General features: G+C 40.9%; 1 protein-coding gene across 1 annotated transcript in view; it reads left to right on the forward strand.

The window, feature by feature from the left end:
• The window catches only part of LOC124721708, a 1,090,650-nt gene that overhangs the window by 583,588 nt on the left and 484,225 nt on the right, over positions 1 to 22,837 (forward strand). Inside the window, exon 2 of the mRNA XM_047246794.1 lies at positions 1,132 to 1,343. Coding sequence (XP_047102750.1) covers positions 1,132 to 1,343 — 212 coding nt within the window. The remainder of the gene's footprint in view (positions 1 to 1,131; positions 1,344 to 22,837) is intronic.

The raw sequence follows: 22,837 nt of genomic DNA on the forward strand, positions 1-22,837 counted from the left end.
AAAAATGTGGTACAAAGTTACCCCGATTGACTGTAACATTTCCAAATTTAATCAACAGTCAAAAAGAATATTCCGACTAACTTCTAAGCTAATAACGAAAACTGGGCTCGAAGGCGTATTAGTAAGGAGTGTAATATTTGGAATTACTAGGTGTTATGGCCCGCTGCCTGTGAATTGAAACTCTGTGATATTGAGTTTCAGGTCAAATTGACAAGGCGCTTGCTGATGTTTGGGAAAGCTGCTGTCGGGGGTTAAACCTTCAATGAGCAGGATTATCTTATACTTACAATGATCGCAAGTCTGACAACCTTACTAACGGATCTGTGACTCCGATACACAGTCTGACGAAACTGGTAACTCGTGAGGTAGCAGTACTTCTACAGACAACTACCTCTCATTGGACTGCATCCTTCATTTAAGGCCAAAAGTAGTTTGTGTTGTTGAGAGATTACTGTCAATCAACATTGTAATAACGCACTACCGACATTTCCTATATCTGGGAACCATTGCTAAGATCTTGAAGTCACACTTATAATATATTCATTGCTCATGAGATTTATTGTATCTCTGACCTGCAGCGGCTTATATGAAAACACAGCCATGGTATCAAAGATCATTAGTTACTCATAACTAAAGCTAGCGGTGGCTTAGAAAGAATATCAGAATGTCACCACGAAGTTCTTTGAGCATTTTTCAAGTTTTATGAAATACTTGAAAGGTAGTAAACTAATACAGTGTCTAATCTAGTAATTTCTTTCGTACATCTTATGCTATTCCACAGACAAAAATTGCATTAAAAACAGGTACGGTTCGCTGTACAGCATTCAAATACCCGTAGTTAGTCGTCAAAAATATTGATTCATTTGTTACGTAAGAAGAAATAATTAACAAAAAATGTACACATATCCCCCAAGATGAACCAATCCTAATCCTATCGTCAGAAACCGTGGAAAGGTCTATGGGACATCTTTCTAACTAGATATCTAATGACATCTTTATAGAATTTCGTTGTAGACTCCACGACCCAGATTAAAACAAAGCATTTTGTATGTGAGTGTTTGTTAGTTGAATAAATTGTTTGCCTGTAAGTTTCAAATCCAAATAAAATAATCCAAGTATCTGTGCTTTCAGGGACGTGCAGCGCTGTGCAGCTGATCGAGCTTCGAGTGCCCGCGCAGGTGGACGTGCGCGACAACGTCAGCATGCTGTGCAACTATTCGACAGACGGCGCCCCGCTCTACTCCGTCAAGTGGTACAAGGACGAGTACGAGTTCTTCCGCTACATGCCTGACGGCAACCCATCACGCACACAGGCCTTCCCTGTGCCTGGAATAACGCTGCTCGTGAGTATAACAACAACACTACTTTGTAGTTCACTGTGCTCTTCTCGCTCTCCTTTATTTCCAGTTTTTCTTGCAGTCTGCAAAAAGGTACTGCACAAAAGCTATATATCGACCTCTCCCTAACTTCACTACTCCTTTCAAGTACTTGAGAGCCATCCACTCCGCCTCCCATCTCTGTGCCAGAATAACCTCCATCGTAGATATTTTACGTATACCGGGCTCCAAAACGTGCCCGTGGCGCGCGTGTTAACGCGAACGCTTCAATGCAGAGAGCTATGTCAGTGTCCGATCAAATCCGATCGGTAGATTAACGACGAGGGGTAGTTGAGCCCACCAGCATGGATATGGCTTTTAAGCAGTTTTCCACATCCCACTAGGTGAATACCGTGCAGGTCTCCACGTTCCGCCTCAGATACCTGCTACACAAACATTTAGAAAACTTTCTCACGTTGCTGCGTGGAGTGGCCGCGCGATTTGAGGCGTCATGTCACGGACTGTGCGGGCCCTTCCGCCGGAGGTTCGAGTCCTACCGCGGGCATGGGTGTGTGTGTTATTCTTAGCATACGTTAGTTTAAGTTAGTTTAAGTAGTGTGTAAGTCTAGGGACCGATGACCTAAGCAGTTTGGTCCCTTAGGAACTCACACACATTTCAAAATTTTTTTCTCACACTTGCACGCAGAATGCACTACATACGCGGGCAGTTCGGGTACACTGATTGCACTGGAGGTTGAACAGGAGACTGGTGATCTTAGCTGTTTTGTCTCCTTATACATTTACTCATCGTCAGCGGGCTCGAAAGATACCACGTCTCCTCAAACACGTGGAACGCCTTCAATAATCGAATACCTAGCGCAAACTGGAATCCCAACACCATGTTGCATCTCAAAGCCTAGGGAACACCGAAATGCTGCAAAGTCTGCATCTTTCACTACATCTCCACACTATCCATATCCTTTCTCTGGGTAATTTCAGCAACCTTTCCCCTCACAGATTGTGGTATCATTTCTCATACCTACCTGTCCTGTGAAATACGAGGTGCGACAATGAAGTAATGAGACTGACGTGAAAAAAATGTTGCTTACCGTTTTAGTCATGTTTAGTGTTGCCTCCTTCAAAGTAGTTCTCTTCTGATTGCACACACTTTTTCCAGCGCTTCTGCCATTGATGGTAACATTTCTGGAACTCATCTTCTGTAATATTCTCCAAGACCCTCGTCACAGCTCCTTGGATATCTTGTGTTGTTTGAAAATGGTGTCCCTTGACCGCCATTTTGCCTCCTGGAAATTGAAAAAAGTCGCACTGAGTGATATCTGGTGAATAAGGTGGCAGTGATAGTACTAAAATTCGTTTTGAGGTTAAAAATTGCTGTACGGACAGAGCAATATGGGATGGCGCATTATCGTGACGCAGAATTCAATTATCAGCAATGTTGGCACGTACACGAAGAGCTCTGTTACGAAGTCTTTCTAAAATTTCTTTGTAGTAATGTTGGTTAACTTTTTGCCCACTCTTTATGAACAATTTCCTTGGAATCAAAGAAGCACACAAGCATGCATTTCACTCATGACTTTGACATGCAAGCTTTTCTTGGATTGGGTGACCCCTTTGAGCATCACTGCGAACTTTGGCGTTATGTCTCTGGATCTTAATGAAAAAACCAACTTTCATCACCAGTGATAACACAGCTCAACAGTACTGGATTGATTTCCGTTTGCTGTAACAGATCGGCTGCCACATTTTTCCCATGTTTCACACTGTTGTGGTGTGAGATTTTTGGGGCCCATTTTTGCACAAATCTTTCTCATACCTAGATCTTCAGTTATTGCTAGACGAACCGTTTCTAGATAGATGTTCAGTTCTTCTGCAATCATTTTCACGGATAATCTTCGATCAGATCGTACGAGTTCACGCACCCTGGCCAAGTTGACATCCGTCTGTGAGAACACTTCTTCTGCCTTCACTAAACGTTTTATACCAACGAAAAACTTGAGTCTTGACATAACCTCCTCTCCAAAAGCCTTCTGAAGCTTTCTGTAAGTTGTCGTCGCGTTTTCACCCAATTCTACGCAAAAAGAAGTGGCATACCGTTGCCCAATATTATGCAGTTCCATTTCCGTGACGAGAGCCACAAACACGTACTAATTTATTACAGCACAACACACGGCTGACCAGGTGCATCGATGTGCCGCTTGGACTAGAAGCAGATTATACACCATGGTTAATGTTATTGTGCCTACGCAAGCCTGCAGGGTTGCCACATCTTGCAAAGAAAATCATTCTCATTTCTTGATTGTCACACCTCGTATATTTTCTTTAAGTCTACCTTATCCAAATTGCAATCCTACTCTACATTTCATGTCTTGACCCTTTCTAGTACTCACCCCACATTTTTTCTCATAATGCTTCTTGCTGAGTCACGTCTGCATCCAAATCCTTCACTAAGAAAATAAACAGAACACAGTTCCATTATAGTCAGACAGATCACATCAAGCAAATATTATAGTTTTTATTTCGTTCTATGTATTGTTTATGTGCTTTAATTGTTGTAATCTAAGGATGATGAGAGCCAACACGACCGCTGCCAGCTCGCGTTCCCTCCACCTCAGGGACGATGACGATTATAAACAATAGTTATATAAAAAGTATGTGTTCTAAAACATACTCAACACTAACATACCCGCCGTCCATCCCATCCTGTGTTTGTTTCACCGATTCCTTCACCTCCGCATGAACTCTTGATGTAACAAGTGATGCCTTTCCATCAACCTTGAAAAACTGTTGGCAGCAGTTACAGGAGAAACCACACCTCAGAGATCTCTGTCTAATTAGGTCATCATAAACTTCTTTTCTTATGCTAAGGATCCTAAAGCAGTCTCACCGTAGTCCTACTACCATCATTTCGTGTCGCTATGTGGCCACTTCATTTCCATTCCCTATCAGTCAGCACTACATTCCCTACGCCTGCCTTTTCTCTCATCCACTCGTTTCCTTTTCTGTCCCTTGTTATTATACCCTACATTCATTTTTCCACTGCTTGATGGAAACCCTCAGTTTGTGTTCTGATGGAACATTTGACGTCCGTGTTTCACTTACATCAGTTACTATTTGCATTATAGACCAAGTGTGGGCTTCCCGTTCAAGGCACGTTGGAAATTTATTTCTGAATGCATCATTCAATTTCCAAAATATATTCTAAGCCATTTTTATCTTTCTGTTTGTTTCTGTAATATTGTCTGTCCAGTATAAAGGGTAGCAGTGCAGCAGAATGTGTACGTGGAAAGGGAGGATGATGTGTAAGGTGTGTGTGTGTGTGTGTGTGTGTGTGTGTGTGTGTGTGTGTGTGTGTGTGTGTGTGCTTGTGTGTTTTTATAGGCATATGTGCGTATGTCTTTTTTTAGAGACCTGATATATCTATATTTGATGTATTTTTTCTTTGCTTTAAATTTTATATGGCTATTGAACATTACAGTAGGACAGTATACCAAGTAAGTCACAGCGTACCACTCAAAAAAAAAAAAAAAGATACATAGATATACATACACACAGGCTTATCTTAAAGAATATACAAACACACAAAACATACACACGCACACCCACACACACATACATACATACACACATACACACACACACACACACACACACACACACACACACACACACACACACATAGAGTTTGCCCCTCCCCACCCCAAGAAACCACTACAGTGTACGTTCTACAGCTCCCATGATACCTCAGTTAACCCTTCACTAGCAACGTCAACCGCAGCGTACAGTAAGCAAGTTCAGGGTCAGTGAGATGCGTATCTCGTATAATTAAATTAAAACTTATATTTCAGTCATTCAATGGCTACACAAGGGGCAATGGGCACTTGGAACGAATATTAAACACGAAAGTAAGTGGTAAACCATAATACTATTACTATAAGTAGTAAGGAAACCCAACGTTTCTGCCAGGGTAAGCTTTGTCTCATAACAGGACATGTAGAGCTAAGCAATTGTTTTATTTTATATGCCACTAATGATGTTCAACACAAATAGATGAAACATGTTTGGTTAAAAACAAAACAAACATTTAGTTGTAATAGACGGATAATTTTAATGAATTTTGGTAATTTACTTCTAAATAAAACATTCAGTTTCACACATCAATTCTAAGCGAGTTCTCACACTTTTTTATTTATTGGAGCATCAATCTAAAGTTTTTTTGTATGTTGTCCTAAGTTTGTATATTTGTTGACTGTTTCTATTACTTATTAATCTCTCCAGCATATTTATCCAATGTTAACTTCTTCTTATTGTAATTCACCATCAGCCCAATTGTCATACTTCCAAGGTTGTTCAGTTAAGATCCGTTATACGCATTCCTTCATCCCAGTTCAATGATTTGAAAGTAAAGGCAGAAGAAAATAATTGATGTCAAAGCAGTCCAGCTGCATGACTCCTCTCTGAATTGTGAACATTTCTCTCTTTTGGGTACTTGTAGCTTTGCTGCATAATTAAACTTCTTCATTAAGTTAGCGTTTACCCCTTCTAGTATGAACGCACTATACTCAAGTTCTGGCAAATTCTTTTAATTTAACTCTGCGGTCGGATGCCCTCCCTGTCACCAGAGTCGTCGGTTACCTAAGGGAGGGAAGTTGAGTTCACCAAATATTTGTGAATTGCGTAAACTTTGTCCTGTGTGTGATCGTATTTTCTGGGGCGGGAACTGGGGACCAGTACAGCATTTCCCCAAACGATAATGTGAAAGGGCTTAAAAACCACACTCATTCTGACGCGAGCACTTACTACAGTCGATAATCCGCCGCGCTGATCCTATCCGGGTTGGGTTGCCTTCCTGTCTGGCAAGTAATCTCGCTGCGCATTACGCTACGCGACTGGGTCAATCTGTGTGTAAACTGGTGTACATAAATTCTGTTCCTTGGATCTCAACTGCTGGCACAGTCAAATGTTTTCTCGCAGTCTACTGAATCATTTGTGGTATTATCATCCTGTGCAACGCAGTCTGCCCTACCCATCCCTTCCTGATTAAGGTTGCAGTCTATTATCCTGGTAGCTAATTAGAGACTAATTTACTTCAAAAGTTGCGTTTATTACCTATTAGATTCTCTCACCATGTATTCAACAGTCTTCTTTTTCTTTAAAAAAAATATTCTTTTTAATCCTAGCCCTTACCCGCACTTAAAATGAACCATTAGTACAACCATTCTCATTTCACACACGCCGTGATAATACTGAGAAGGATTACTGTTTCGTCTTGTAAATGTTTGTGTATGAGTGTAAATAACTTAGTTTTAGATAGATGGGGACTCAAAGGTAGGCCGCTGTCATTCCTCCCCAAATAAGAGAGATTTATATAACTTCGGAGTAAAAGTGTAGAGCCTTATCCCTCCAAATCCTAGGGTGACATAAAGTGCCTCCTCGTTTCCACCTCCAAGTATCTTCTCTGACCTGTATCCTTCACCGGCTCATAAAACTGCAAGACCTCGGACATACAAAGGGTTTCCCACACGAATCCGGTACTCCTAACGCCAGAGAGTCAAGTAACTGTGAATTATCTAAAAAAGGAACAGTAGATAGTAACTCTAAAAACATGCAGTTATCTGTTTATAAGAGATGCTGGAAGCGTTTGTCATAGGCATCGAGGTATCAGTGACTTCATGTTATGACGTTACCGGCAACACGCTGTAATTCTGCAAACGTGATGTTGTTAATTTCTCTAGTAACGTTCTGTTTAAGATTGTCCATTGTTTGAGGACTGTCAGCATACACTTTCCTGTTTAGTATGCCCCATAAATAAAAATTACTCGAATTTAAGTCTGGGAACCTCGGGGGCCAGAGTCTTTACTGACAAGTCTGTCTTCAGGGAGCACGTTGGTGATGTGGACCATAGTGTGGTTGTATGTGTGAGCTTCATCTGTTAATTCTGCATAGAGAGAGTCAAAGATCTCTGGATATCTGGAACTGTTTATGTCTTAATTGGAGAAAATGGAGCCAATAATGCACATTCCGGGCAACACACACCAAACACCTATCTTTTCGGAGTGGAGAGATTCTTCATGCTGAATATGTGAGGTGTCCTGCTACCAGTATCAGCAACTCTGTGAGTTTAGATAACCTGTCACAAAGCGCAGGAAGGGATCCAAGTAACCGTTAGCTATAGATTTAACGGTCAGTTACAATAATTAACTCTATTCCTGAGCCCTAAATTTCAATTCTTGCACCACAATCACATTGCAGGCCTTTAATATTATATGTTTCAGTATACAGTGACACGATGTACAGAATACACCAACCTGATGCGATAACCTCTTCGTCGACTTGCGGGGAATTTTCATTATGTCCGTGCGAATTCTATCTATAGAGTCAGTGGTCCTCACTGTCGGTCGCCAATTCCTCTACACATTCTCGATGTATCCTCTCGCCCTCCATCACTTGTACAGATCTTCAGTAATGGTGGTCGTGGGGAGTTTCCTACCAGGATACTTCTCTAGAAACATTGCTTTACATTCCTTGATGTGGTGTGCTTTTATGTAACACTACACAATTCGCTGTTGTAATGCAAACTGCCACATTTCTGTAAAAGCTCAGCAGCAGGAGATTCTCACAACATCTGACGCACGAACACCCAGATGCACCCAGCTTCCGATGAAATGCAAATTATCCAGCTGTAGAGACAGTGTTGCCATTTCTCCAGCATTTCGTCAAGAGATGATTAACTGGTACGTGGACGTACCGGTTTTACGTGAGACATCCCGCATATCGTCCACACCTCTCCCACAGATTCTAACATAACCTAATCTAACAGAGTCCCAACTCACCACATTCGTGAGTGCCTATGCTTGCCGACACAGCTGCATCAGAGTATTCTACCGTTCATTTTGTTTTTAAACACTCGCATCCTTTCCTGGATCATTCAGCTACGTTCTTCTCCTACATTACCCATCTACCAATTGTGAATTGTGAACTATCACAACCTTTCCTCAGTTCCACTTTAGGTTCCCATAAACTTTCTTGTGCTAATTTAAATCGTACTCTTCTCTTAACTTCTATTTCTTCCCTCATAAGCATCCCATGTCGATTTTTGCGTAAACCATGTCCAGTACGTTCCACATCCAAGATTTATACCTCGGAATTCCACTAGCCACACCAGCACTATCATCGAAACTGAGAAAAATTCTCAACACCAATATAATATCTTATATTTTACTTCAAACTTTATTTAAGTATGTTGTTTCATTTTATAAATCAAACAATGAAGAACAGTAATTGAGCACTGCCAGCTCACGTCAATAGTGGGGACTGTTATTTAAAAACAAACAAAAAGACGCAGCATTATCCACGTCTTCCGGTGAACACATGAAACCGCAAATTATACCCCTTTGTGTTTCCATTCTTAACCAATTTACCTGCTGGTGTAACCGGTAGTTCATTGTAACAAATCGCCGACCAGAGTGGCGGAGCGGTTCTAGGCGCTACAGTCTGGAACCGCGCGACCGCTACGGTCGCAGGTTCGAATCCTGCCTCGGGCATGGATGTGTGTGATGTCCTCAGGTTAGTTAGGTTTAAGTGGTTCTAAGTTCTAGGGGACTGATGCCCTCAGAAGTTAAGTCCCAAAGTGCTCAGAGCCATTTGAACCATTTTGTAACAAATCCTTCCCAAAATCAGACAACAACTGTAGGATAAACTATCCTATAATCATCAGCCTACAATTGCGTAAGTTTTTCAAACCATCGTTCCATTTTGCTCAGTAACTCATGTATTGGACTAGAACTCTAACTTAAACTGCAATCAAAAACTCGCCTGTTAACAATTCAGCTGATTCCCAGATAGACAATATTAATGAAATCATTAATCTGTCTAAGATGATGTCTGCATCCCTCCACCTTTCTTCACATTTCTAAAGCCAGTATCAGACTCATATTTTCCTACGTAACGTGACCTGGATTCTCTCTCCTTCAAAATTCCATCACCTCCATCAAATCCTTCAATTTAATGCATCACACCATGGTTTGCATAACCACTAAGCTTCTCACACTAAATGTCTTACAGGTTCGTCGAATTCCCTTTCATCATTGACCACACAAACATCTTTGTGCGTCTATGACCTTATCGTCGACGCCACATGAAGCAAAATTATACGCATCCCATTAACTTGTGCTAAACAATCTCGTTACCTCCTCCACAATGCCCACTCCCCATACGCTGCCGCAACTATATCAGTCATGCCTCAGACTCCATAACTACACTTACTTAACATCCTCTTCCAGTGCAACGTCGACAGATTCAGACTTCCACCAAAGAAATGTCATCTTGTCCGATCTAACAAGGCCCACGCCTCCCTTCCCACACCAGGAGTTGGTCACATTTTCACATTATACTTACCTACACTTCAATGATTCCTTTCCACTAAACCTCCAAAAATACTCTTGCCCCACATAAAAACACACCTGCTCCTCCTAACACCATTTCATGCCCCCCTCCCCTGCTCCGGATCTAGTGCAGGCACCAGTTATTTTGTGGTCCACCGAACGGGTTTCATTCATTAAATACAGAAATCAGCATAATATTTTTAAAGGAGAAACTGTAACTTTATGAAGTTTTAATACCTATGTTAACACTACTTTTTAATAATAGGAAAAATACACTATGTGATCAAAAATATCTCGACATCCCCAAAATCATACGTGTTTTATATTAGGTGCTTTATGCTGCCACGTACTGCCAGGTACTCCATATCAGTGACCTCAGTAGTCACTAGACAACGTGACAGAGCAGAATGGGGCGCTTCGTGGAACTTATGCACTTCGAACGTGGTCAGGTGATTGGATGTCAGTTGTGTCATACGTCTGTACGCGAGATTTCCACAATCCTAAACATCCCTAGGTCCACTGTTTCTGATGTGATAGTAGAAACGTGAAGGGACACCTACAGCACAAAAGCGTACAGGCCGACCTCGTCTGTTGACCGACAGAGACCGCCGACAGTTGACGGGGCTCGTAATATGTAATAGGCAGACCTCTATCCGGACCATCACTCGGGAATTCGAAACTGCAAAAGAAAAAAAAGAAAAAGGTTCAAATGGCTCTAAGCACTTTGCGACATAACATCTGAGGTGATCAGTCGGCTAGACTTAGAACTTCTTAAACCTAAATAACCTAAGGACATCACACACCACCATGCCCGAGGCAGGATTCGAACCTGCGACCGTAGCAGCAGTGCGGTTCTCGACTGACCTGACTGAAAGTATGTCTGCGAGAGTGGAAGCTGTCATCAAGGCTAAGGGTGGGCCAATACCATACTGAATTACAGCCTTACCGATGGAGGGCACCACGAATTTCTCATTTTCAACAATTTGCCCGGATACTTTTGATCCCGTAGTGTATGTTTTATCCTTTGTTAATATTTTACACGTATCTTCATTTTTAAACGAAAGAACACAGCTCTGTCTTCAGTACTGCATTTATCCCCTCGGTGTCACCTTACTGTTCTGTAGCCGTGTAGTGGGGGACAGTGTTGAGGCGATTAAGTTGGAGGTATGTACCCGTTCACAGCCGTAGCGCACATAATGCTTGCAATTAATGCCCAGCTCGTTGTTGTTGGAGATGCCCGTGTGAGGTACACCAGCTTCTCAATGTCTCTGTGTCTCAAGAGTGGTCGAGTGATCGGAACGTGACTTCTTACACAGGGGATGGTGGCGACTGCATCTCTCGAGACACGGAGAAGCCCGTGTGCAGCATGTCGTAGTCGCTTCTGTCAACAGGAAGCTACCAGTGCGCTACGTCAGCGTATCTACGTACTGGTGATCGTCAAACATTACAAAGATTCCGGCAGTCACGGTAGTACGGTGGTGAAATATCACACTTATGACGTTATGGATAATTGTACTTAATACAGTGACGTATATTTGGAAGTAACATTTGATGACTATCTAAAGATTGCAACTAGCAGTAGGATAAATAAGTTTAGTATGAATGAACCGAGATAGGGTAGATCGTCGGCCTAATGCATTTACAAGGAATAGTCCCGGCATTTATGGTAGGTTAATTAGGGAAACAGCTGACAAACTACCGTTGGATGGAGGTCTGAACTAGGCTACTCCCAAATACAAGACATTTGTCTTAACCAGTGCTCCCAATTTCCCTTCTGAATTTTGAGGTAGAGTGTGAAGATATTTTCTTTTTTTTACTCCTGGATTTTGCAATTGAGCCAGTGATCTAAAGACTATTTATTGTCTAATATATCTTCTCGGATTATAAGAAGAAACGTCAATCAGTTAAAAATAGGTGTCTAGTTAGGCGAGAAAGTGACAACCCCCCCCCCTCTCCAAAAAAATGAAAAACTAAAATGTTTGGGTAGATAGGAAAATGGTAAACTACCGGTCTTTTGAAGACGATTTTGAAATAACTTCAGAAAATCTGACAGAGGCAGTTATTCAGATAAATCATCTGGAAGAAACAGCAAATAGAACTGTTCTAGAAATTTCAGCTGAAAAAACAAAATTCATAACAAATGTTAAAAAATCCACCAAATTTCGAAGAGACACAAACAGGTAAAACAGAGCGAGTAACTAATTTAAATATCTTGGGGAAACTATGCAACAGAATGAACAAGAAGAAACTTCGTGGCAGATTAAAACTGTGTGCCGGACCGAGACTCGAACTCGGACCTTTACCTTTCGCGGGCAAGTGCTCTACCAACTGAGCTACCCAAGCACGACTCACGCCCCGTGCTCACAGCTTTTACTTCTGCCAGTACCTCGTCTCCTACCTTCCAATCTTTACTGAAGCTCTCCTGCGAACGAGAAGAATTTGCAGTAGATGTAAAAGGAATTGAAGTTGTCACATGATGTGATCTTAGTTGCGCAATACGAGAATGAAACTAATAAATAAATAAAAGGAATAGGTGTCGCCACAAAATGCGTGCGCTGCTAATCCAAACCATTGTTTTATTTTTCCGTGCCATCAGTTTTTCGATGAAGCGTATGGAGTCACTGTGAACTTTTTATGGTAATTCAAGTATGAAAATTAAGTAGCTTCTGCGTAAACTTGATGTCAGGTGTCGAGAGATGAAGACGTTATTATTTATGAATGCATTGATTATGCTTCCTAATATCGTAATTACACCAAACACGCCACCAAGATTGGGACACATAATATTCGTGCGAGTTAGGGCAACTTACTACTGCACAAGTGTTTGGCAACGCTGCGGACTGCATCTCTACCCATGGAGTTGCTTCCTTTACTTCAGCAGCGCACAGCTGCCGCTCGCACATATTGCATTAGTTGGCGGTTTGCCACGCCTCTCCTGCGGTACACTCGCCGTATACACCACATTAAAGAACACTACTGACAGCGTGAAAACTGGTACACTTAGTACTGATGGAGTACCACCTCTAACTCAGTATGTTTCTTGTTATCCCTTTTTTCTACCTCTATGTTATTAAATAAAGCTATGTGGCCTAATATTATCTCAGAATGCTATCTCATTGTCGCTGTAATATAGTCGAGAATACTTATGCCTGTTTTCTTTCCCTACGAATTTCGTTTCTTGTGCTGTGAAGGCGCTGTTTCCTGATGATTTCTCTACAAAAAACTGAAGACAGTGATATTTATCGTCAGGTGCTCAGACTGACGTAAGTTTATAGTAAGGTACACATTTGCGAATAGTGAGGCCGGAACATATTCTGAAATAGCACATTTAAGTTTTCTTTTGTTTCACTAAATAATACAGGGTGATTGAAAAAGAATACCACAACTTTAGGAATTTAAAACTCTGCAACGACAAAATGCAGAGCTAAGCACTATCTGTCGGCGAATTAAGGGAGCTATAAAGTTTCATTTAGTTGTACATTTGTTCGCTTGAGGCGCTGTTGACTAGGCGTGAGCGTCAGTTGATGGTAAGATGGCGACCGCTCAATAGAAAGCTTTTTGTGTTATTGAGTACGGCAGAAGTGAATCGACGACAGTTGTTCAGCGTGCATTTCGAACGATGTATGGTGTTAAACCTCCTGATAGGTGGTGTATTAAACGTTGGTATAAACAGTTTACAGAGAATGGGTGTTTGTGCAAAGGGAAAAGTTATGGAACGAGTGATGAAAATGTAGCAAGCATCCAGCAAGCATTTGTTCGCAGCCCAGGAAAATCGACTCGCAGAGCTAGCAGAGAGCTGCAAATTCCACAATCAACTGTATGGAGAGTCCTACGAAAAAGGTTAGTTATGAAACCTTATCGTCTGAATTAAACGTCAACTACCCGAGGCGATGGATCGGCTGCCAGGCAGCCCGTGACTGAGCACTTCGTCACTGGCCTCCAAGAAGCCCTGATCTTACCCCCTGCGATTTTTTCTTATGGGGGTATGTTAAGGATATGGTGTTTCGGCAACCTCTCCCAGCCACCATTGATGATTTGAAACGAGAAATAATAGCAGCTATCCAAACTGTTAAGCCTGATATGCTACAGAGAGTGTGGAACGAGTTGGAGTATCAGGTTGATATGCTCGTGTGTCTGGAGGGGGCCATATTGAACATCTCTGAACTTGTTTTTGAGTGAAAAAAACCTTTTTAAATACTCTTTGTAATGATGTATAACAGAAGGTTATATTATGTTTCTTTCATTAAATACACATTTTTAAAGTTGTGGTATTCTTTTTGAATCACCCTGTATTAATGAGTGTTGCAGGCCAGTGTGGTTGTGCGGTTCTAGGCGCTTCAGTGTGGAATCGTCTGACCGCTACGGTCGCAGTTCGAATCCTGCCTCGGGCATGGATGTGTGTGATGTCCTTAGGTTAGTTAGATTTAAGTAGTTCTAAATTTTCGGGGACTGATGACCACAGATGTTAAGTCCCATGTTCAAAGTCATTTTAACCATTTTTAGATGAGTGTTACCATACGTCTCTTACTAAGACCATGGCAGATTTCCTATTGTCCTTGTGCATCAAACATTCGTTTTATTTTTCGAGCTCTGCTGAGTATCATTTGCTACGAAATGCGTAAGAGCTCCTCAGTAATACAGAATTTAGGGAGAGGTAGCTTGGAAGAAGAACTGCTGTTCATTTGCAAGCGCACCTCAGCACCACTGCCACGATCGCTTATGGTATCTTCATTGTGAACTGAGTGTTCTCACTGGTTATCAACATTTATAACACTGGATGCTATGAGTCATCTGAATGTACACATAATCTTCAGGCATAAGTTCATTTGCGGTTCAGTTGTGTACCATGCATAATATAACTTATTCTCGGAAAGATTTTGCAGGTACTTTCTCGCCATGGATTTTCTGTGGGATGACTCTCGTATCGGAGTCTTTCAGCTGTTTGACAGTGTTTCTAGGGCTACCATCCAATATGAATCCATCCCATGTGATTAAGAGCTGTGTGAATTTTGGGCTTAATAGGCTCTAAAATCCAGAAAAAAAGAAGCCAAAAGTATTACTTCTACATGACAGATGCAGTCATTATTTTATGTAGGGAGGTAGCTTATTCAAGTCTCCTTAATTCAAAGTGATTTCATTTGATAGATGACTGTTTCGGTGAGGGGGAGGATGAGACAGTTAGAGCGACCTGAGCCGCTCTTTCATCGACCCAACCTGAACCACCGCAGTGGTCTTTCACTTTCGGGGGAAGGTAGCTGTAAAATGTTTTCGTCTTCAGTTCATTTAGAGGAGAAAATTTATGTTACCAGATATTTATCTCAGGATATGACTAGAAGCAAACTTCTATATTCCATATTAGCAGCAATACTTCTACTTTACTTTCTGCGGCTATGTCAATTAGCTCTGTGTGCAAGTGCCTCGGTAGCTGTGCGGAAATTTTTGCTTCCTTGAAAAACTAACTCGATTTCCGTTAGAAGAGGTGAAGAATTGTATACCAATTTTGTGTCACCAATGGAGACCAATACGTACAGGAAAATGTTTAGAGGTCCATAAGCGGAGACAAAATATTTGGTTAAAAACTTGGCTGTATTTTAAATGTAGCGCATGTAATTGTCTGAACATCAATACATCTGGAAAGAGGAACTATTTTCAGTCAGTCAATAGTTGGTAGGATAGTCAGAGTTCATGAATGAATCGATTACCGTTATTTAAAAAAGACTGAAGGGTTTTTCAATGAGCAGACGGAGCCATTAAACTGGCACGACTGGAGTGAGTATGATTATTAACGATTCAATAAGTTACAAATTTACGAAACAAATTTGCTACCTGTGTTAACGTGTTTTCTGAGTACAATAAAATATATCTTCTCAGTCAATGTAGGTAATTATACGTATGTATTGCTCGTTTAACTAAATATGTAAAAAAATGCAAAAGTTGTCTCTAAAGCTGTAGTTGAAATGAGTTTTCAGGTCTGAGTTAAAACATAAGCTTATTATACAACAGCAATAAATACAGTCAGTATTAGAAATGCCTGTGTTTTGATTGAAAAAGATTTGGAGATCTTCCTGCTTATACTTTACCTTGCAGCTATCTGGTACATGATATAAGTCGCACAAGCTTTTTTGGAAAGTAATAGGTGAGCCGTATAAATACGTGTCCGACTATACCAGCAATAAAAAGAATTGTAAACCGCTGCTCTGGGAACAATATCAATAAATTGTAAACTGGAATTCAACACGGAAAAATCAAAGAAGAACATTTGGATCAAGTCGATGTTACTCGATGTCTCAAGTTTTTTCAACATATTTCAAGAGGTTTTTAACATGGCTGTCAATCAGCGACTGTTGTATAATACAAAATTTTGAGAAACACAGCCCTCAGTCGCGAACACAAACAGTTGACTGTAGCAGAGGACACATGGCAGCCCCTAGTGGCTTGCACCTCCGTTGCATTTTACTTTATTTCTATCTGACGCTGTCAGGTAAGACCGCAGCTTTCGTATTTTTTGGTACGTTATGCTGTAACATTTAGTTCTAATTTTGACCAAAGAAGGTGTCCCTTATGTCACTGAAACATAGGTCACAAATTAATTGTGTTCGCGACTGAGAGCTGTGTTTTTCAAAATTCTATATTACAAGTAAATGGCAGTCCATAGAGGCTTATGTAATTATTTAGAATTTAAATTGAGATCTATCATGATGAAGGCAAGTTTTGTGATCCAGGGGCTATCAATCATGCAAAGTGGATTGTGAAGGGTAATTGATGCTTGAAAACGGGTTTTTTCCATAATTAATATGACCACACATCACAACAAGCCAATAATCCTACCTGCGATTTGATATCTCTATTATCACTGTGTAAGTCAAGGCATATTCCAGAGCCACTTCTGAAATCAAAGCACCGCATTTGGATTCTATTATTCTTCAAAAATTAGTTCGCTAGTGGTCTTTCCAGAACTAAAGAGTCATTAATGGCACAAATTGCTTGAGCTGTGACCTAGACCATCTTTGATTCTAATTTTCTCTCTGAATCAGAAACGGATGCGGTTTATTGATTGAATCCAACGGATCAAAATATTAAAAGGGCTAAAGTAGTAACTGATCAAATTCCGAAAAATATCAATAATGGAATTCATCAGTTTCTTTTTAATGCAAGTCGTTTTTCTCACAATTTCTGACTTGAGTAACGAGTTCCTTGTCAGAGATCATTCAGAGTGGCATGAAAATGAATATGTCTAAAGCAGAGTACACCTAGCTCTTAAAATGAAATCTGTAAATTATCCAGATGAGGGAGGTGTCAGGCTCATGGAGGGCTACGAAAACATTTTATAAACAAATAGAAAAAGAATGTGCTTCCGGATTTACCTGAGTATTGCGATAAGGTTCCTGGACACTAAATGACATTTTGTCAGTGTATAAAAGTTTTTAAACGATAATTTGATACTCTCATCGTATTTGGTTATCCGATATTGTACACAGTAGCTATTTATATAATATTACTAAAGCTAAAATAGCAATATAATAATTATATTTCAAGGAATAAAAATACTGTTTAATCTCTTAACAAAGATTTTAGGATAAGATAATAAAAACATTTATACGTTTTTTTTCAATTTTCGGAGCCGAGGGGCACCCTTTCCCCATATCCTATTGAGCCCAAACTGAACACAGATAATTTCTTTGCGTAACGGAAATAAACTGGCGGATATAGCAAAGAAAAGATCAGATATGAATAAACAGACCCACCTAGTGTTCACAATAAGTTTTTCTCGGGTTGCAGAAATGTATTGTTCTAAATTTCCTCCGATGTGTGAGTGGAGTTTCGTCATCTTTACTCTGTTTGTTATCGAAAACATCTCTTTGTTGTTTACGAGATACAGTCTTTGAGAACTGGTTTTCGTTCACCGTGTATTTTCGTTGTGTGTGGTCAGTAAGCTTTGTACGTTGTTATCTATTTTCCACTGTTGCGACAGGCGTACCTAACATGGTGGAAGTGTTAGACAGACGTGAATATTTGCTGCTCTTTCTAGAATACCGCAACCCTCCTTGAAGCAACGAATGAAGGCAGTTGCGATATTCCCACCACACCAGGCGCTTTGGGTGTTTTCATTAGTTATATAAACTCCAGTTTACGGGGAACGTATCGTTCGCCATTTATTTCTCTATAGTGTAGTGTTTTAAAAACGGGTTTTTACGTTTATTTGTTTACGCGTTGTTTATATCGGGAAAGGTGAGGCAGCTAAGGCAGGCCACCTCAGATATATGCAGAATGAATAAGCACATTGAGATGCGGCTTTCGCCAAGTTATATCGGACAATATAGCGAATTTCCTGAAGCAGGAAAGTAATTTTTATTGTTTATAGTCACTGAATTACGACACAGAATTCGATTTTTCTAATGGAACTACATACATTTTCGTGTGGTATTTGAAAGAAGTTTCTAAGAGAACTTCAACGACATAATATATGTGGAACTTGATGTAATAACTTGAAGATAACAACCCCGCAAACCATTGTCCCGCTGTCAGGTGAAGAGGTTCCACAAACGTCTACCCTGTTATACCAGATGTAAGTAAACACGTAACTCGGGTTTGGTTCTTGTGTCCACCTCTGTGTTTGAAGTTCTTTAGCATGTGTTCTGCTGTTGTAGCTGTCGCATAACTTGCTGTTAAAGATATCCAAATATTCATAATGTATACGATAATCGAAAAAGTGAATATAGTTTATGGCGAATGTTGCCAAACCATGAGAACAGTGGTTCAATGGTTCAAATGGCTCTGAGCACTATGGGACTTAACAGCTGTGGTCATCAGTCCCCTAGAACTTAGAACTACTTAAACCTAACTAACCTAAGGACATCACACATATCCATGCCCGAGGCAGGAGTCGAACCTGCGACCGTAGCAGTCGCGCGGTCCCGGACTGCGCGCCTAGAACCGCGAGACCACCGCGGCCGTCTGAGAACAGTGGTGCAGTTGTATGCTAATAAATATCCAGATCCACCAAGTACTCACTATCTGCCTTTGCAAATATTGTAAAAATAGGTCTAGTAACAGGAAGTGTAAAGAATAAAATATGCGACGGAATAAGAAGAACAAATTACAAAAGAAATGGAACTAGCGTTTTAGCGGTAGTACCTCAAAAGGCAAATGTCACTAAGAGGAATCTAGGGCGTACGAGATGGGGTAACCAAACGAGTTTCGAGTTTTCTAGGAACAATACTTTCCATAGAATTTCATCCTCTTCATACTTCGCTGCTTGTACAGCTGCATCTCAACGACTCCCAAATCTGGTTAAAGTTCTCTGAATGTTATTTGAGAGATGTGTAAAATGGTGGAGCATATCTATGTAAAATTGTATATACGAAAGAAGCATTATTTACAAACCATGAGTACGTCATTCTTCACAATGTGCAGTAAACGTCAGCTGAAAATCTCCAATGACTCAAAGAATTGGATCAAAACAACGCTTTTAGCCTATCAACGTTTGATGCGTATTTTTAAAGACGGGCATCATTGGTTCCTAGTTTATTGATGGGAATTTAAATACACTCAAGTATCTCTAGTTCTTAAGATATGTTACGGCCGCAATTAATGGAATACATCCTACGAGACATAAGGCAGTCAGTGATGTACCAACATGATAGGTGTTCATCCGATTCAATACATGTAATGACAGAGAACATTTGGAAAGCACTTAAAGGGTCGTTCAGCAATCTCAAAATCGATTTCCCCACTCACCATACTTAACACTCCTTTATCTTTATCTGGGGTGAAACGTAAAGGAAGGGCCTGTTAGGAAACATTGACCACTGCCGAAGGCATGAAATGCCTTATAACACGGGACTATGCCGCCGTTAACTCTGGATGAAGTTCAAAGTGCAGTATTATTTCTCCAGAATGACTTTATAGTGTATAGCCCTGCTCAAGATCAACATTTTGAGCACTTGGTATGATAACCGTGATAATAAACGCACTAACGCTACCTGACTTTCGCATTTGCTTACATTTCTTGTAACAGGGCAGTCGTTTGTGAAACCTCCTCTCCTGACGGAGGGGTGAGTGGGTTGCTGCGTTGTAATCTTGAAACTACTTGACCAAATCCCGTATTCGTGTCGTTCAAGTTCTCTTAGAAGCTTCTTTCAAGTGCCACTGAAAAAAGTATACAGTTCCATTTGAAAACAAAACGGTGTCGTTATTCGGCTAAGTTAAAAATTACTTCAGTACGTCTGGAAATTCGCTATATAGTTCACTAAAACTGTGTGAAAACCGCTTCTCGATATATTTACTCATTCTGTGTGTATCTGGGGTTGTTTGTCTTAGCTGCCACACCCCGTGTATACAGGGTGCTCAGAAACAGTAAGAAAACTTTATAAGGGTGTTTCAGGGTCAGCAGTGCTGACAAATCATAGTTAAGAACAAATAGCAATAAATTACTCCGTTTCTCAGTTAGCATTGAAGGTAGCCAATCAGGCGGTTGCATAAGAAAATTCAAGCTGCACACCAGAGACGGTGTCGTAAAACGTGTTCTTTGGTTTCCTAAAACCGAACAACAGAGTGATACGAAAATTGGACATGGGGCGGTAGTGCGGGCCGAACGTGAACCAAGGCTTGAGCAGTCTCTTGCGCTATCATCTACGCTATGAGAACAACTGACACTAATACTAGCGCCGCGTGAATTTGTGCGTCCAATTGGCTGACTGGTAATTTCAATTAATTCGGAAGCGACGCAACGTATAGAATATTTTCTTAGCAAATATTACTCAGCACAGCCTACCCTGCAACACCCCTACAAGCTTTTCAGACTGTTTCTCACCATCCTGAATGTCTGTGTGCAAAATAAATTATTACAGCTTGTGGCCAGCATACTGGACCATTAGTTATTTAAGAGTCAATAAAGTTTAGTCCTTATGCGGACCACATTCTTTCCTTTTTGTAGGAGCACGTAGTCTTACATTCCCATTTACCTTGCGATTGTGGCAAAGAACAACCACAACTTAATATAAACTCAGTAAATATTTCTTTCATTTTCAGTTCATGTAAATTCGAATTTTAGTCTACTTACATAACTACAGTGAGATGAATGTTCGAATGGTGTCATGAGCAAAACACAATTGATTCTTTGGAAACGTATTGTCATAATGAACTGCATCATTGATGTAACTTTCATGAATACCATATAGGTATAAAGAATATCCTAAATTACTCTCCAGACAAACGCAGTAAATTACTAATTCTAGTTGGAAAACACTGTTGAACGTATTTTTCCATCTCTTTGCATTAAATATTCACCGACTCATCGGAGGATTACTGGAACATTTCCAGTTGATTTTAACGGAAGTACCTTCATTAAATCAATATACCTCAGTTAAACTAATATTGTGACACAGAGTCACTGTCAACGAATCAATATCTAAACAATCTCCCTCGCCATATGTCTCACTCAATGACCATGAATGGTAACAGCTTTAACTAAGGTCATACTTACGACGTTCTAAGCTGCTGGTGATACATATACCATACATATCCACTGGCTTCAAGGAGTATTTGTAATTGCTCAATACGCCTACAATGGAATATGATATTTTCTCAATATAAACAGCTAACAGCGATGCAATAAATCATATTCTCTACATGTTGTCGAGGTGTGACGTATGCACGTGTACCTGCACGCAACATCGATATCTATTACTTTGGCCACAGAGGAGCTCCGAGGAAGGATAGAAGTCTTGAAGCGGTACTGTGACTGCGCTTCACGAGTAACTCAGCTAATGGACGTGTAGTCGCCAACTAAGTTTTTTATTGCGATTATTTTTCAATGAGTCACTCTTCCTCGTCCTCTCTGCTCCTTTCCAGTACGTATGAGGGCATGCTGTGTGAAGGCTATTTGAGAGGATTGCCAGTAGACGCGGTAGGCTCCTCAAAAGAGAAACTAGGAAAGCTAAATACAGGGATCGTTTGAGAGGCGCTTCGGAAAGACCGGTTCTAAGTAGTGTAGAGGGTGGAGGTTGGCCTTTAGCCAGTATGAACGTGACAGTTCGAACAACGGCCGGGGTGGGCGGTCAGTAGCGTGGCGGAGAGACGGTAGGCGGGACGGGCTGAGGAGAGGATGCAGGATGGATACGCTCCGTCTGAAAGGTGGCGAGAAGTGAAACGCAGTATATCGTAGTAGGTACAGTTCGCGATCCACTTCCCCGCTTTCACTCGTCTTACGAGTGTCCGTAAAAGTTGTATTCAAGCATCACTGTGGGTAGCTTCCCAGCTGTGTGCGTCCACGCTTGTGCATTAGTTGATGTTGCATTGCATTTCACGTAGTCCTTCGCGCTGTACTTCAGCGTGGCGACACGCGGAAGGGTTCTGGGTTGGGTTGTTTGTGGGAAGAGACCAAACAGCGAGGTCATCGGTCTCATCGGATTAGGGATGGATGGAGAAGGAAGTCGGCCGTGCCCTTTCAAAGGAACCATCCCAGCATTTGCCTGGAGCGATTTAGGGAAATCACGGAAAACCTAAATCAGGAAGGGTTGTGTCCTGGTGTGTGATGATGAATTCGTTTCAGCCTGCCTATAGTGTGAGCATTGATCGGCTGATAATACGAGACCAGTTAGCTATTTCACCATCTGTCAGAATCGATAATAGTATGGACCAGTGAATCCAGATTATTTTCAATTATAACGTCTAAATCTGTAATAAAATTTCAGTCACCTAATAAAAAAAGTTGTAATTTTCAGACAATTACCTCTCGTCTCCCACAGCTCAAGTCCATAATTATAAGAGTAAGAACCCCCTTCTTACCTTAGTAAATAATGTCAAATCAAGTAGCATTCCCACCTTTTGATATCCCAGTAGGAATATGGGAGTATGCCTGAAAAAATGTCAGCGGTTACCGTCCCCGTTACTGAGGGCGTTGGTTTGTGTGTGTGTCTTGTTACCCGATGCGTGCACTAGTGATTTATCAATAATAAAAAATCAGGGTCGTACTCACACGAAATATTGTCACGCACATTCAACCACAGCATCCAATACGGAGGATAAGAATACTGTGTTATACTAGTGTATGAGCACCAAACCATCAAGCAGGCAAACAGCACATGCCAGCAACGCAAACAAGAAAGACGGTTACCG

Source organism: Schistocerca piceifrons, chromosome X, assembly GCF_021461385.2.
Source record: "Schistocerca piceifrons isolate TAMUIC-IGC-003096 chromosome X, iqSchPice1.1, whole genome shotgun sequence".
Lineage (NCBI taxonomy): Eukaryota > Metazoa > Arthropoda > Insecta > Orthoptera > Acrididae > Schistocerca > Schistocerca piceifrons.